This window comes from Urtica dioica, chromosome 8 (genome assembly GCF_054948205.1).
Source record: "Urtica dioica subsp. dioica isolate 48M chromosome 8, U.dioica_male_clone48M_v1_H2, whole genome shotgun sequence".
Lineage (NCBI taxonomy): Eukaryota > Viridiplantae > Streptophyta > Magnoliopsida > Rosales > Urticaceae > Urtica > Urtica dioica.
In genome coordinates this window covers 39,870,298-39,888,524 of record NC_142763.1, presented here as the reverse complement: position 1 = coordinate 39,888,524, position 18,227 = coordinate 39,870,298, and the positions used below count along the sequence as shown (strand labels likewise).

The following is an 18,227-nucleotide window of genomic DNA, read 5'->3' as shown; positions in this document are numbered from 1 at the left end:
CGAATAAGAAGAGAAACGGACACATGCCATTTTTAATTTTTTTTAAAGAAAAATAGCTGCATAAATATCTATTATTTACTTTTAGTTCTACTATTACCAAGGAACTAAATGCCGGAGAAATTCCCAGAAATTCGGCTGGAAATTCCATTTCCACGGGTCAACGGCGAGCGGAAGAAGAAGATGTCGTTTCCACGTTGGATGTCGCTGGAATTTCCACGAAACGACATTTCGTTTCCGTCGTTTTATGCCGGTCATTGTCGTTCAAAAGTCTGTATAAAACCATCCCCATTTCCACGAAAGTCGAAGAAAGTCGAAGGAAAAGAAAAAAAAACGAGACGGGGCTGTGAAGGAGACAACTCGGCTGTCGGAGAAATTCCACGTCTATCGGCGAATTTCCATCATTTCCGTCACGGCGAAGGTATAAATCAACAATATGTCGACGAATTTCCCAGAATTTCCAAGGAATTTCCAAAACCCTAGATTCTGAAACTTGCACCTTCAATTTCTTGAGTAATATGATTTTTTTTTCATATAATCCTCTTCATGAAAGTTGTTTGTAATGTGACGATCTATCATATATATTTTTTCCAGATTTTTTGGTGAAATTCCGGCGAACCTTGAAATTTTCCGGCGAAACACCATTTTTTCCGGCGAACCTCGAGTTTTTCCGGCGACTGAAAAAACCGAAATTCAAGTTTTTTTTTTTCTGTTTTTAAGTAAGGTTTTGTGTTTAATTTTTATCTTGTATATGCTAGAAATGAAATTATTTAAGACTTAAGTGTATGAATTTATTGATATATTGAAATTGTTACGTTTTGAATTGAAATTAAATTAGTTTGAATTTGAATAGAAATTTTTGACATGTTGAAATAAATTTGTTGCATGTTTAAATTAGATTATGAATTGAAATTGTTACGTTTTGAATTGAAATTAAATTAGTTTGAACTTTGAATAGAATTTATTGATATCTTGAAATAAATTTGTTGACATGTTTAAATTAGTTATGAATTGAAATTGTTACGTTTTGAATTGAATTGAAATGAGTTTGAATATAATTTGTTGATATGTTGAAATAAATTTGTTGACATGTTTAAAGAAATTTGTTGACATGGTGAAAGAAATATGTTGACATATTGAAATGAAAGTAGTTTGATACTTTGATTATAATTTTTTGACAAGTTGAAATTGGATTGAAATGTTGAATTCAATATGCAGATATATCGAAGATGAGCGAGGAAGGAGTTCGTAAGCATTGCACCCCAGGTTCAACAAACCCGTTCCACTTCACGTGCAATTATCGTACCAAGGAAATTTCACTTGGTCTCAGTATTGCGAGCTTCAAGAAAACCAACCGAGTTTTATCCAACCGGGACGTCCATCGGGATTCTAATGATACATTTTTTTTAATATTGTAACTATATGGTTGTGAAACATATTTATTTCATGAACAAATAGAACATTTATGCTAGATATGTATGATTTGAAGTGTTTTAAATTTGAACTACATTTAAAAATATATATATTTATGTGTTTGTTTCGCCACATTATTTCCGTTCAGTTTTCCGTCGGCACGTCGAATTTCCATGGAAATCGGCATTTGAAAACGGCATTTTACTTGCCCATTTCCACAATTTTTCCGTTCGAAATTCCATCGGCATGACGAATTTCCGTAAATCAGGAGGCTCGAAACGGCAACGAAATCGGCATTTTTTTCCTTGACTATTACTACTTATTTTAAATTGACGGTCCGAATTTACCAAATTTTTAATTTATCTATTTTTTATGGGTCCAGTGGCTATCTAGCCATATGAAACGTTAGAAATTTCGAAAGAGCCAACGTTTCGTTAATTTTTTGTAAATAGCCACGTAAATCTATTTATGCTATCAAAATAATAAAAACCGTAGAGTAAATTTCTAGCAAATACGACTATTTACAAAATATTTACAATAGTTTTTGGCTATTTACAAAAAATTTACAAAACGTTGGCTAAAACACAAACACTTATGTGTACGTGGCTTATATCGCTAAATTTTTGATTTTTTATTATATGATAATAAAAAATAAAACAAAAGACAAAAAAAAAACTATAAAAAAAATTAAATAAACAAAATCACTCATGCTCACTATTTCTCCACGTACACATTCAACACCAACGATTTAAATATCGCTATATATGGCTGATATATCGATATCAATGAAGTCTCATTAAAATATCAGCTATAATTATTATCGTTTTATAAATATCATTAAAATATCAAAGATATATCAACAAAATATCGATATATTTTGGTAGTTAAAAAATTTAAAATATCGAGAAAAAATCGTCAGAATTTGATTTTTTTTAAATAAAAAAATTATTTGTATTATATTTTTCTTTATTTCTTTTATTTTTATTTCTTATTCTTTATTTTTTATTTTTTTTCTTATTCTTTATTTTTTATTTCTTTTACGTATTTATTTTACTTATTATTATTGTGACAACCCGACTTTTCGGACCGTCTTACTCTACTTGCTTTTTAAACTTTAGAAAATTCTTTAGAAAACTTGGAGGAATTTTAAAAAAAAACACATCGATTAAAGGTGAACCGGAATTTTAAAGATCTTTAAAAGAAACAAAAGAATTTAAGAAAAATATGAAGATTGCATATCAAACATTTCAACAGAAGTACTTAACCAAAATTGAAAATACGAATTTGAAACCGAACATAGCAGCAAACATACTAAAACATAATCCATAATCTAAATCTCAACCAAATTAGAAAACTCTTTGAAACTTCGTAACTTTGAAACAATTGAAAATAAAAACTATAAAATTTATTTCTAAAAGACTTGTAGCGGAAGACTTATTCTGTAAATGAAAAACCATAACTCAGCCCTCTCGTTATCGCCGCCGCTAGTCCGCCATGCTCAGTTCCTTGCAAGTCTTTTACCTACAACACAAACGTATATTTTTTTCGAAGAGATAAGCTTACGTTCAGCGAGAACAATATAAAGCCACAAAATAAAAAGAGTAATGCAATGCGTATTAGTATTTTAAAACTAATCGATGATTTGATCTTTCTTTTCTTGATTCTATCAACTTTTAGTTCAGGGTACCCCTAAGGTGGTAGTCGTACATATTTCAGTGCGCAGTTTAGAGATGAAGATATGGGGTTGTAAGGTCCCACACTTCGCTCTATCTAATAACATATTAGGGCATCGGCCCAAGAAATTTCCCCATTTGAGCCTCGGCCCGTGAAACTTCTCCTTAAAACCTCTCGAGGCAATACGACTCACTTGCTTATCTTTATCTTTTCACTTTGAGAATTACGTTACAAACAGATATGACATGTAAATAAAAACTTTCATACATATGCTCAAACAAAAACATGACTAAATAATAAAACATATACATTCATCTACTTTAACTTAACACCACATAGCTTACCACACATAAATCACTGCTTTAAATTACATTTAATAAATAGCATCAACACAGAACTTGCAAATCATAGCTCACTCAAATATCAAACCACAAAAGAACAAACACGTCATCAGATAGTAAAACGCATACTTAAGTATATAAAGTTCTACACATATTACTCATAAATATTATGTTGATCAAATTTATTTTTGAACTAATCTGTGTTGCAGTGAGATTATTCTCACCTAGACAAATCAGGAGTAAAGCTCCTTGGTCGAAGACAGAATTAGAAACTCTGTTAGACCATCGGAGATCAGCTAAGAAAAGGATTCAAGACATACTTTAGATCTGGAAATTTTCAGAAACGACATTCAACGTGAAAATTACTAAAATAACCTTGACTATTAGGGTTTCGGGGGAAAACTAAAACCATGTAAAAACTTCTGTAAATTTTTTTGTAAAGTCATCACTGCAAAAAACATCCTTTAACTATTTCTTAAAAATAAAACAAGTATAAAATCTTACTTTAAAAATTTGTGCCAAAACTGGTCTGCGCACAGATTGTAATATAATCAGAAAATATTAGAAAAATTAGTCAATCTAAGCCACATCAAACGTTGCAATTGTAAACTAGCCAACGTTTCCTTTATTTTTCGAATCTAGCCAATTTTGATGACGTGACATATTTATGTAAGATTGTATTTACTATATTAGTCTTCCTTTCAATTCAAAATGACTAGCCCACGTTTGAATCTTGGTTATATAGTCGATATTGTTATATTCTATTTTATTTATTCGGTTTATAAATATATTCCGTGTATTAATTATATTTATTCACGTTATTGAACCATGATAAGTTGACCTTCCTTTTTTGTAGCCACATTTAATGGAAATGAGAATATATCAACGTTACATCAGATTGGTTCATTTCAGTTGGAAGATTATCCCATTTTTTAGGGATTAGATTTGTTTTTTTTTAAAGCTAAAATTTTGAAATATATCGCTCACATTTATTCACTGGATCAAATTGCTACGTTATTCAAAATTTGAATTGTTCTGTTCCGCCTTAAATTGAACGTTCCTTTCCACTTTTTTCGTGTTTAAGAAATTTTATCGCAGTTTCACTGGTAAGAATGGTTTATTTTGGTTTATTTTTTGAAAATAAGTAATTTTTTACATATGTTACATCATGTTAACGCTGAATATATTGTTTCACAGATTTATTCGAAAGAGCATCATGAATGGTTCTCAGTTTTCTTTGACTGAATCAAGTATGTCCACTCTTAAATCATCAATAATATGTCTTCTAGATTATTGTAACGTTTTTTTTTTGTATATTTTCTCAGTTTTAACGTTTGAGAGACAGAGGCTTAATCAGTCACCTTCAGTTGTTTCGAACGTCGGAGAAGATTTATCTGAAGATTCAAAACTGACTCTTTTTGGTCAGGTTGATGTCGACAACTTCCCGATGAACATTGATTTGAATGTTAATGATCTATTCATCAATAAAGAGGTGATGGCCGATGCTTTTGGCGTACTAGCCGTACGGAATAATTTTGAGGTCAGAGTGTCTAGATCAAGCAATTCGCGCTATAACTTGATTTGTAAGGTTTCAAATTGTCCTTGGAAAATGAATGCAACTGTATGTCGTGAATCAAAGCTTTGGGTTATTCGTACTCTTGTGAAGACTCATAATTGTTACAGTCACGTCTCTTCGGCAACAAACAGACAATGTTCATCCAATTTGATTAGCAAAATGGTCAAGCAAGATTTCATGGGTGATCAAGCTGATTCCATTAAACCAAAGGGTGTTATTGATATTATGCGCACACGTTTTAAGGTTGAAATCAGCTATTTTAAGGCTTGGAAAGGGCGTGCTGAAGCTTTAACAAAGATTCGCGGTTCTTTCAGTCAATCATATTCGCACTTGCCTATAGTTGCTGAAATGATAAAAGAAACAAATCCCGGTAATGGTAATGCGATTAATTTTGGTTTATTTACACATACATTCTGGTTTGTTTTGATTAATTTCTGTTTATTTTTCAATTTGTGTAGGTACTTTTACGAGTATCGTGGTTGATGACCAACAACATTTTAAGTACTTTTTCTTGGCCCTAGGTGCGTCTATACATGGATGGAATCATTGTCGTCCGGTCATATCGGTTGATGGAACTTTCTTGAAAGGCAAGTACCGTGGCACTTTATTGCTTGCTACCGCCCAAGATGGAGATAACCATTTATTTCCCTTGGCCATGGCAATTGTTGACTCTGAAAACGATAAGTCATGGCATTGGTTTTTATCTCAATTAAGGTATGCATATGGTGTTCGAGATGAGATGGTTATTGTTTATGATCGTAATAGTTCTATTCCCAAGGCGGTGCATTCTGTGTTTCCCGAGTGCAAATATGCTATATGCATGCAACACTTGTGGTCTAACATGAAAAGTAAATTTGGGAAATCATACATACCACCTTTGTTTTTATAACTGTGCAAAGGCATATACTGTTAAACAATATGAGTATTGGAGGGGTTTGTTGGTGGCTGGTAATACTAGAATTGAAAAATATATTGATGATGCTAATCCACAATTGTGGGCAAGGTGCATGTTTCCTGGTAGAAGGTTTAACTTGATGACTACCAATATTTCCGAATGTCTCAATTCGGTCTTGAAAGAAGCTCGGGGGTGGCCCGTAGCTTGTCTTGTCTTGAGCTTTAGAAGTTTGCTACAACGGTGGTTTAATGAAAAAAGAAATTTAATCCCTCTCATGGTATCTGGACTTACTGGTAAAGCTCTAAACCTCTTCACGAAGGCTGAAGCGGATGCACGTACTATGAATGTAAGCGTCGCAGTGTTAATTTTTGTTAATTCCATGCATTTTGTAAATTTCTGTTAATTATCGTAAATTTATCAATGTCCAGGTGGAGCCGATCAATGCCGACCAGTTTGAAGTTATCGACGGGGTTATTCACAAGGTTGTTGACGTTGCCAACAAGACCTGTTCATGCGGTGTTTGGCAATTGGATTTGTTCCCATGTTCGCATGCTTTTGCTGCTTTGTGGAGGTTGAACCTCAAGCCAATGGATTTTATACCTCAATATTACACACAAAAGGATTATGTTGCTACGTATTCCATGGACGTTAACCGAATTGAACATGACGGAGATTGGGTCTTACCTCCCGAAGCTCAACTAATTCATCCTCCAATTCACAAAGTTCAAGCAGGAAGACCGAAACTGAAGCGATATCGTGCTAAGAGTGAGACTTTTCATCCATATCATCAAAGATGTGGAAAATGTGGACGAGCGGGACATAATAAGCGTTCTTGCAAATTGTAGTTATTTTATTTTTTTTCTTTCATTTTCATACAATTTTCAGTACAACTATGTTTTGGATTTTTGTTTTTCAATTCAGTTTGGTTTTAATAGTTGAATAAATTCAACTCTTAACCTGGTTTATTTCTGTTAATTATGTTACACTTTATTCAACTTCACTTGGTTGATTTCTGTTAATTTTGTCACTTTAAAACGTTTATTCTAAGCCTCGTTTATCTATCTTCTGTTTATTTTAGCTTCAATTATGATACCATTTTAGAAGGTTTTTCCTCATCTATGTATCTACACATTACTTTCATATCACAAGTAATTAACATAAATAAACCATCTCCGGAATCATATAGAAAGCACATTTAATTCATAGAAATTAACTAACATCTCTATCATAAACACAAACCAAAATAGGTGGGTATCATGCATTCCGCTAATCTTACATAATAAAACCAAGTCAAATGACCTTAAATATAAAGATCATTTTTTATATTTTGAAATCACAAAAACTAGACCATAAGTAGCATAATATAGTAAGTTAACATAATAGTCTAAATATCATCAATATTCAAATTGAAACTTGGTTGGCTGCTTGCTTCTCCTTCATTTCTTTTCGTCTTCTTCTCTTGAGTGTAAGTTGTCTTTGTCAATGCTGAAGGTTTTGTAGCCTGCTTTGGCCGTCCATAGTCTTGTGATGGCTCAGACTGAATTTTGGCAATTCTAGTTGACCTCTTTGGCGCAACAGCTTGAATGTACTCTTGCGGTTGAACCTGAGAAAGATTCTCAGTTCTAGAGTCAATCGAAACACCAAAAAGATTTATGTTGTCTATCATAAATGCTAAATCGTCGTTTAACTGCGTAACTTCTGCCTGTAAATATAATCAAACTTTGTGTTAATTTCAGTTAATCTAAACCCGGACCGTTAATTACGGTTAATTTAGGTTAATTCTTTTAAGTTCACACTTACTTGCTTCAAATGTTGAGCGCTTTTTAAACTTCCGAATAATGGTGACAGTTTTTCTACACCCTATTTATATCAAGACTTGTTACAGCCAAACATTAATAAATATATTTATTAAAGTTTTAAAATGTTGAAAATTTACCGGAGGTGTTATCTCATCTGCCTGGTTGGTTGCATCCTTTGGTGTTGCAGCAGCTGCCTCCTTAATTTCAGATGCTTTATTTGGTGTCCACTTTTTTATCTAAGCAAAAAAACACAATTAGAAAATCATTATCATGTTCAATATACAATAGAGACACTCATTTTGATCATGTTGGGGATATACTTACTTCAGCCATGGTTTCTGAGGACCCGGGATTATCAACTTCGTTAACATTGCTTTCGTAATTGGTATTGTCGTCATCCTCGACACCATCATCCTAAAGACAGAAATTTACAAAAATAAACGACCAAAGTAAGCACATTTCATCTATTCAAAATAACATTTTTAAAGTTACCTCTTCTACAAATTATGTCACCATGATGTCTTCAAAATTCATATTTCCATTAGCATCTTGGAAAATCTGTGTACGCAATACTCATGGTTAGATTACATATAAATGTTATGTAAACAAGATTTTTCGATTGTTCAAGAAATTTACCTCCTCAATCCTTGTTTCTTTTTGTCCTTCCTCTAGGAGCTGAACTTTGTTCTTCAATATTTTGATTTCTTCCATATCTTCAGTATGCTTTCGTTTCAGATCATTTACCTATTTCACTGTTTCTTCAAATTTAACACATATGTATTCATATCCTCTAAAAAGATTTTCTATTTTTTCCAATACCACTGGATCACTATCTTCATTCCTCTCAGAAGTCCCTACTGCTTCTTTTCCTTTTCTGCTTGGTGTGTTTTGTTCAGGAATACCATCAACTACCTCTCTTTCCGTGTGACCCATATCTTGTTCTTCCCGTGTGGCTGTTATAGTAAGCACTTCAATCTACATTTACGGAAATTAACAACAGTCCATATGTATTAACAAGAATTAATAATTTACAAAAATTAACAATGTAGTTATACCATACCTCCCCATTACCAAATATCTTGTCAACAAGATCATCGTAATCTGGATTATTGTTGTACGTCCATTTGAACATTCTTGGATAGCTCACGTCGTTGTTTCTTGTAGTGAATTCTTGATCAACAAGGGCTGGTATCACTTCGTATGCCCATGCAAGTAACGGATAAATAAAGCCTCCAATATCATAACCTATCAAAGTTTTCGAGGAAAGCTTCAACGAGATACTATGCATCGAAGAACATAGTGCATTGAAACGTGCTCGACCCCAAGGATACTCTGCAAACTCTCCGGGATTGGCAGCAAGTTGGAGATGTTCTTGCTGTATCAACACTTTTGGTTGCTTCGACATCAAGACGTGTTCGACTACAGCCAGATTTACAAGCGACACCCTCTCTTCATCATTCGCTTGGAGGATTGATTTCAAGAGTACTAAGAGAGTCCCCGGTAATTGCATGTCTCTTATTGGCATGAAACGTCCTGCTAAGTTGTTCCCCAAATTCTCTTCATTCGGTACTGGAATTTCATCACAATTCAGCCATGTATTCAAATGAAAACCAACAGTTCTTGATCAAATAATAACATAAATTACAACACCAATATGCGCAAATAAACATTAATTTACAATACAAATTAAACAAGTGCATAAGAATTAAACCAAATACTAACCTGACATGAGGAGAAAATCAAAGAGTGTGAAGTCTAAAATTTTGCCGCCAATTTTGAATCTCAGTTCATTTGCTCTTTTGTTGTTTACTTGATGCAAAACAAGCAAATGTGCAAGCTGTTTCGGAAACGTGTCACCAATAAATTGTGTCAATTTTCAAAATGGTCCATCAAGAAATAACCGTCTCTGGTCCTCAGTTGCTAGGCAAGCCAGTAGATCCTTCAAAACTCTCAGTTTTGAATGTTGACATATTCTTATTTTTGGGTTCCATAATTCTTGATCCACTACAAAATCACCAATCTGCGATACATTGATTTATTATTACGTATATTTATACAGGATATAGATATGGCATATCTTATATATAAGGGTATACCTTAGTTGATGATCTTGTACCCTTTTCCTTGAAGATTTACTCCCACTGCCTCGTTTGCCCATTGTTTCCTGTTTATTCACTCCCACAATGCGTTATAAACCAATATTAACAGTTCCAGAATAAACCAAAATAAACACTTCGACTCATTAACCTATTTATCAGTTCAAATCATTACCAGTTCAAGAATAAACCAAAATAAATAGTTCAAACTAAACTATTACATTCTCAGCCAATTTAAAAGTCATCAACCAATTGAATTGCTCATAAACCGAAATAAACCAATAAATAAACCATCTCCAGATCATCACCATAAATCATCCAATTAACCATACAAAAACAATGTTAAAAAATAGAAAATTCAACAATAACCGGTCAAAAATAATCTTTCACATTAACCCATAATAATTCTAAACGACAAAAATACACCTAAACATACCATTAAGCAAGAATCGACCCATAAATACTCTACCATAACCAAGAATCAACAATCACCAAATAGTGTTTGGAAAAAAACAATAACAGGACATTAAACAAAAAAACAAACCAACAACCATTTACCTTAACAACCCGACAAAACAAATCACCCCCATAAAACTGACAATAACCCCCATTAAACAAATCACCCTCATTAAACAAATCAACCCCACTACAAGATTAAACAAATCAACCCGACAAATACCTAAATATACCATATCAGGACAAAAAACAAGATTAGAACCATGAAACACCAAATACAAAATAGTACCTAAATATACAATAAACAAAACATCAACAATCTAAACAGGTTATCGAAAAAACCCCAAATAAAACCCCCATTTAACAATAACCCGACAAATACAAAAAAAATACTAAATCAGGACAAAAAACAAGATTAGACCCACGAAAATATACCTAAATATACAATAATAAAAAATAAACAAAAAATAAACCGGCTGTCGAAAAAACCCACAAAAAAATCATAAGAATCTTTCATACCTCTTTTGGAATCTTCGATGCATTCAATACTCTTTTATCCTTGAATCTTTGTGGGGTAGCTACAAAGGTTGCTGGGTTTATTTCGGGGATGGAGACATTTTGTGGGGTCTGTGGGGTTAATTTTTGGGACCGTCGGAGAGGTGGTTTAGGGATGAGAATCGAAAAAAGAAAAAAAAGAAAAAGGGAAACTTGAGAGAGTGACGGTTTAGAAGAGAGAGAAAGTGAGAAAGAAGAAATGCACGATTACAAGAGAGAGAAAGTCTTCGTGCATTAAATTGTATACCAATTTCAAATTTCAAAAATTGAACGGTTAATGCCATGTATTCAATGACGTGTTTTGACTTTGACCTATTCATTAATTAAAATTTAGCTTCCTCTTTTAATTTTGCTAAATATCTGCCGAATCTCATCTTAAATTGCTAAATATCCAACTAAATTGTGAAAACATCAAATTACGTCTACACAATTCTTAGTAGTCAAACGTGGGCTAGTACTTATATCTATACCTTATAAGGAAAAGGGTAAATAAGGAATTTTATACCCATAAATTTCAGTAAATGGCTACTTTGCAAAATTAACCAAACGTTGGCTAGATTCTAAAAACCATGTTTCAAAATGGCTACGTTGCTAGTTTGCCCAAAATATTATGTATAATATGAAAATATTTTTTTATTACATTTTTAAATAGAAGACATGTAAAACTAGTGTTTCCAAAAAGAATCAACACAAAATAATAATTTTTGTATCCACAGTAAATGTTACAATGTCTGAAAATCGAAATTACGTCAGGCCAGCGAATCAGGTCTGCGCACTGATTATAGAATAATCGGAAAATATTCTTTATTTCAAAAAAAAAATTATCCGATTAAGGATTTAGATAGAAGACATTTAAATTTTCAAAAATAAAAGATGCAACATAATGACTTTTGAAATCACATTAAGCATTTTAAGAAACGATTTTTATTGAATCCGAACCAGATAGAAGTAATACATCAAATTTTTTTTCAATGATTGAGCTACCTAACTAGAGCTACGAATTTTCAAAGAATAAGAAGAATAGGGGGAGAGAGAGCAGAGAGGAAGCGTGAAAAGAAAATGAGTGTATGTATATATAAAACTTGATTTAACCCTAAAAGCCCAAACATAATCCTGCTTCTACTCTTAATATATTAATTATTACTTTTGTTATATATAAACACATACGTCCAAAAACCACTTAATATATATATATATATATATATATATATATATATATATATATATAACTTACAACAACATATATAATATATAACCTACAATTTTTATATAATTTATATATAAATAACCTATATTATATACATATTCTCAATATACCAACTTTTCACTAATTATATATATATGTAACAATTATATATACATATATACTCGATATATGTAAAAAAATACTATAATAATGTATATATATATATATATATATATATATATATGAATACACGTATAAGTGTACACTTTTAAAATTTATATATAAGGAAACAACCTTATATATAACAATATATGATATAATTATGCAATATATCATATATATACGTATCACAAACACATATTATATATACATATATATATATGTATATATACTTATCATAAACACATTATCCTTATATATATAAATAAATAAAAGGCATATATATTTGTGAAATCCCAAATTTTAAGCTTAATTAAAAAGTTAAAATTTTGGTGTTCGAGTGACGTTAGTATTTTTTAATAAAGTAGTAGTGAATGATTTAGTTATGTGGTAGTTTTGATGTTTTAGTTTTTATGTGTGTGTTGGTGTGTTTTTGAATTTTAATATACTCTTTAAAATACAAATTATGGATATATATTGTATATAAGTTATATATTATAAATAAGTTATGTATATATATATATTATATACTTAATTAATTTGTTAAGTTATATATATGTATGTATGTAAGTATATATAATTAGCTTATATATTATGTTATAAAATAATATATTATAATATTATACTAACTCACGTAAAACATAGTATAAATAGTAGTAGGATTATATATATATATATATATATATATATATATATATATATTAGGTTTATACGTGTATATCTATAACATATTATATATACTAGTAGTATTATATATATATTAGGTTTATACATACGTATATATATAATAAAAGTAATAATAATAATAACTATTATTATTTAATAAAATAAGTATGATTAGGGTTTGAGCTTTTAGGGTTTGGGCTTTAAGGGTTTAATTAAACCATATATAAACACCCAATCATTTTTTCACGTTTTTTCTCTGCTTTCCCTCCCTCATTCCTCTCCTTGTTTGGAAATTCGTAGCTCTAATTAGGTATGCTTTCTTTTCTATCTGGTTCGGATTCCTTGAAAACGGTTTCTTAAAACGCTTGTCCTGGTTTCAAAAAGTATGTTCTTTTTTTGAAAAGTTAGTTTTAAGTGTCTTCTATCTAAATCTTTAATCGAAAAATATTTTTATAAAATACGGAATATTTTCCGATTATTTTCAAATCAGTGCACAGACTTGAGACCTATTTCCGATTTTCAGACTTTAAACGCTTACTGTGTATTCAACAAATTTGGTTTTGCGTTGATTATTTTTGGAAAAATTAGGTTTAAATGTCTTCTATCTAAACCTTTAATCGAAAAATATTTTTATGAAATACAAATATTTTCTGATTATTTTAAAAACGGTGCGCAGACAGTTTTTGGCAAAAATTTTAAAGTTAGATTTTAGCACTTCTTTTATTTTTAATAAATAGTTAAAAAAAATATTTTGGCCGTGGTGCCTTTACAAAAAGTGATCAAAATTATGTTACATACTGGAATTTTTACAGAAGTTTTCTCAGAGTTTTAGTTTTTCACTGAAACCCTAATAACCAAGGGTATTTTCGTAATTTCACGTTGAATGTCGTTTATGAAAACTTCCAGAATCTAAAGTATGTCTTGAATCCTTTTCTTAGCTGATCCCCGGTAGTCTTTTACCCCGATTAGGTTTTGAGTCATGTAGAGTTTTCAATCCGTCTTCGACCCAGAGAGCTTTATTCCCGTTTTGTCAAAGTGAGAATAATCTCACTGCAACACAGATTAGTTCAAAATAAAATACGATAATTATATGATCTGAATGAGTTAATAATATATTTTTTGTTGTTATTATGTGATTGTTGACATATGTGTGGTATGGTATGATATGATAAATTATTAATGATATGTTATGTATGCGGAGTTTATGATATGATATGGTATAGTATGTTATGTAATTATATGATATGATATGGTATGGTATGATAAATTATGAACGATATGTTATGATATGCTGAGTTTATGATATGGTATGGTATGTTATGTGATGATATGATATGGTATGATATGTTATAAATTAGAATACTTATATCATGTTATTTTTCTAGTCATGTTATCATGTTTATTGTATGTCATATGTCATTCGTGCATGTAACAAAAAAAGTGAAAAGATAAAGATAAGCAAGGGAGTCGTATCGCCTCGAGCTACGGAGGTGTTAAGGAGAATTTCTCGAGCCGACTTACAGGCTCAAATGGGGAAATTTCTCGGGCCGAGGCCCTAATAAGTTTATAATATAGAGCGAAGTGTGGAACCTTGCAATCCCATATCTTCGTCTCTAAAGTGTGCACTGAAATAAGTACGACTACCATAGGGGCACCCCGAATTAAAAGTTGTTAGAATCAAGAAAAGAAAGATCAAGTCACCGTTTTGTTTTAAAATACTAATAACCGGTTCATGCATTGCATTACTCTTTTTATTTTGTGAGCTTTATATTATTCTCGCTGAGCGTAAGCTCATCTCTTCGAAAAAAATATATGTCTATGTTGTAGGTAAACAACTTGCAAGGAACTGAGCAGGGCGGACTAGCGGCGTCGATAGCGAGAGGGTTGGGTCATGGTTTCCATTCACGAAATAAGTCTTCCACTACAAGTTATTAAGTAGTAAAGTTTAAAGTTTTGTTTTCGTTATTAAGAAATACGTCTTCCACTACAAGTCTTTTAGAAATAAATTTTTTAAAGTTTTTATTTTCAATTATTTCAAAGTTATGAAGTTTCAAAGAGTTTTATAATTTGGTTGAGATTTAGAATATGGATTATGTTTTAGTATTATTGCCGCTATGTTTGGTTTAAAATTGGTTTCAGTTTTGGTTAAGTATTTTTCTAATTAATTTGTTTTAAATGCAATCTTAAGTTTTTTTAATGTTTCGTTTCTTTTTAAGATCTTTAAAATTTTGGTTCGCCTTTATTCGATGTGTTTTAAAAAAAAAAAACTCCTCCAAGTTTTCTAAAGAATTTTCTAAAGTTGAAAAAGTAAAATAAGTAAGACGGTCCGAAAAGTCGGGTCGTCACAATATTAAATCTACTAAAATACTAAAAAAAATCAACAATATTTCTAAAAAATTATGGGGTTTCACAATTATTATTATCAATGTTTTCTTATTTATATTTAATAATACATATAATTATATATATATATATATATATATATATATATGACAATACCTATTTATATGTATATATCTATATGTAAAATAAAGAATCAAAGTTTTGAATATATATATATATATATATATATATATATATATGTATACGTACATATAGTTGGCATAATTTTAATTTTAATTTTTGTAAAAGAAAAAATCAACCTTTTGAATATATATATATATATATATGTATATATACATATAATTATAAAAAAAAAATTATAATTTGTTAAAATATATTATAAACTATACTCGATATATGTAAAAAAAAATACTACAATAATGTATATATATCTATACATACATATATATGTATCAATACACGTATAAGTGTACACTTTTAAAATTTATATATAAGGAAATAACCTCATATATAACAGTATATAATTGTACAATATATCATATATACGTATCACAAGCACATACTATATATATATATATGTATATATACTTATCACAAGCACACTATCCTTATATATATATAAAAGGCATATATATTAAATCTACTAAAATACTAAAAAAAAATTCAACAATATTTCTAAAAAATTATGGGGTTTCACAATTATTGTTATCAATGTTTTCTTATTCATATTTAATAATACATATACTTATATATATAAATATGACAATATCTATTATATGTATATATCTATATGTAAAATAAAGAATATATATATATATATATATAAGTATACATACATATAGTTGTCATACTTTGATTTTTTTAATTTTTGTAAAAGAAAAAAATCAACCTTTTGAATATATATATATATATATATATATATATATATATATTTCTATATATATATATATATGTATATATACATATATAAAAAATTGTAATTTGTTAAAATTTATTATAAACTAGATAATTAATTTATTATATGTAAATTAAAAATAAAAAAATATTTGAGTTTATATCATAAATTGGTAGTATTTGCATACTATTTTATTATTTGTACTGTTCATTTTGAGTTTATTTGTTGCCTTGAATATGTAGTATTTGAGAATTATTTCATCATACTAATAAATAAATAAAAACTATTTTATCTTTTGGAATTGGAGACACACACACACACACACACATATATATATATATATATATATATATGATTTTTAAAATTATATTTTGCTATAGGATTTTCGTCAATATATCATCGCTATATCATCTGTATCATCAGTGGTCGATATTGAAAATTTTATAGTATACCAATCGATATATCTGTCGGTAGTCGATTTAACAAAAAAATCAGAACCTCAATATCAGCACCGGTATCGATATTTTAATCTGTGTTCAATACACAAAGTTAACTAAGTCATTGCGGTTGATATCACAGTAAACTAATATTCTTTGTCACTGACAAAAAAAAAACAAAATCTCATAACTCGACTACTACAATAGAGCTTCAAATTCTAAGCAAAAAAAAAAACAATCATAGCTTCAAATTATCTCTCCGTCTGCATTGACGACTTCTATGAAGCCAAGCTTCTTGATCTCCAACGCCGAGCTAATACTCGCCCGTAGAACAAGTAAAACACCATCATCTTTGTTGTCGGAGAATCGGAGTTCTGACGAGACTGTAAATTCTGCCATTCTTCTCACTAACGCCGACGAGCTCCGGATCACGAATCTTGGCCTAGATTTTTCACCTCCTAGAAACTAAAACCTCTATTCTTTATTTCACAATTCGGGTCCCCTTGCTTGTCTTCAACGTCTTCTGGATCTTCTTCTTTTCAGAGAAATTTAATTTAATTTTCTTCTTAACTATAATTAATTATTTTCTTCTTAATTATCTTCTGGGTCCTCTGAACTATGAGAGCCACTATTGAGTGGATACGAAGCCTCACTAAGGCAAGCCAAAAAAAGTCGGGAAATTTGTCAAGCATCTATATCAAGGCCGCGAACGGGGAGAATTGGTTGATCTCTTTGGCTGACACCAAGGACTTCGATGGAGCGAAAGCTGAATGCATAGAGAGCTCTAACAACATGAATACTGGGCCTCGTAGAGAGATCCATTATACGGACAGGGGAGAGAAGTCCGGACATCAGAGAAATTGGGGTTTGCGAGGACGTCAGACGGTTATGATATTATTTAGTTTTAATATTTTTTATTTGTTTTATTAGTAATAAGTCACTACTAGACAAATAGCTTTTGGTGGCAGTTTTTTAATGCTACTAAACACAAAAGATGGCATTTAAAAATTGCTACCTATGTGAGTGCTACTAAAAATTATTTACTTTTTAGTGGCGGTCAAAATTTATATGATAGTTATTATTTAAACAAAAAATTAGCCAAATAAGCCATAAAAAATCTAAGAATTACTAGATAGCCAATCTTTTGTAATTTTTTTGTAAATAACCACCTAAACTTATTTATGGCACTCCAGAAGACAAAAATACCCAAAAACATTCCTGCATATTTTGGGTTTTTTTTGTCTTTTTGAATGCCATAAATAAGTTCAGGTGACTATTTACAGAAAATTTACAAAAAGTTGGCTATCATACAAAACGCTATAATTCAAATGGCTATATAGCTAAATGACCCTTATTTAAATGCCATTAAATAAAAAGAACCGCCACTAAAAGACGTGCTTCCAAAAACATTTGTCTCATATTGAGTTAAAGAAAAAGCAAAATTTTGTAATAACATGTCGAAGATTTTCAGAGACTATGCACCGAATCGCAATAGGAAGGAACTGTTGCATCAAAGTATGGCAATCATTAGACTTTATTCCATATAATTTCAAATCTTTCATTGATACGATATTTCGAATATTGGACGAGTATCCTTATGGCATCTTGATATTTGCTTAGAATTGACAAAATTGTTCTCTTTCAATCTTTGATAAATTATAGCATGTTGGCGGAATGTAACTTCGACTTCCTACAATCACCGGCACTAATTTTAGCATTATCTCCATTCCTTAAGGTCT

At 30.4% G+C, this 18,227-nt stretch overlaps 1 protein-coding gene and 1 long non-coding RNA gene across 2 annotated transcripts; both read left to right on the top strand.

The window, feature by feature from the left end:
- The first annotated feature begins 317 nt into the window (after positions 1-317).
- On the top strand, positions 318-853 carry LOC149389779 (uncharacterized). Its single transcript, XR_016300699.1, has 2 exons — positions 318-418; positions 592-853. It is a non-coding gene; the product is annotated as an uncharacterized LOC149389779 (long non-coding RNA).
- A 5,317-nt stretch (positions 854-6,170) lies between these two features.
- On the top strand, positions 6,171-6,741 carry LOC149389778 (uncharacterized). Its single transcript, XM_089622719.1, has 2 exons — positions 6,171-6,242; positions 6,325-6,741. The coding sequence occupies exons 1-2, from the start codon at positions 6,171-6,173 to the stop codon at positions 6,739-6,741; spliced, it is 489 nt and encodes a 162-aa protein (XP_089478845.1).
- Positions 6,742-18,227: the final 11,486 nt, after the last annotated feature.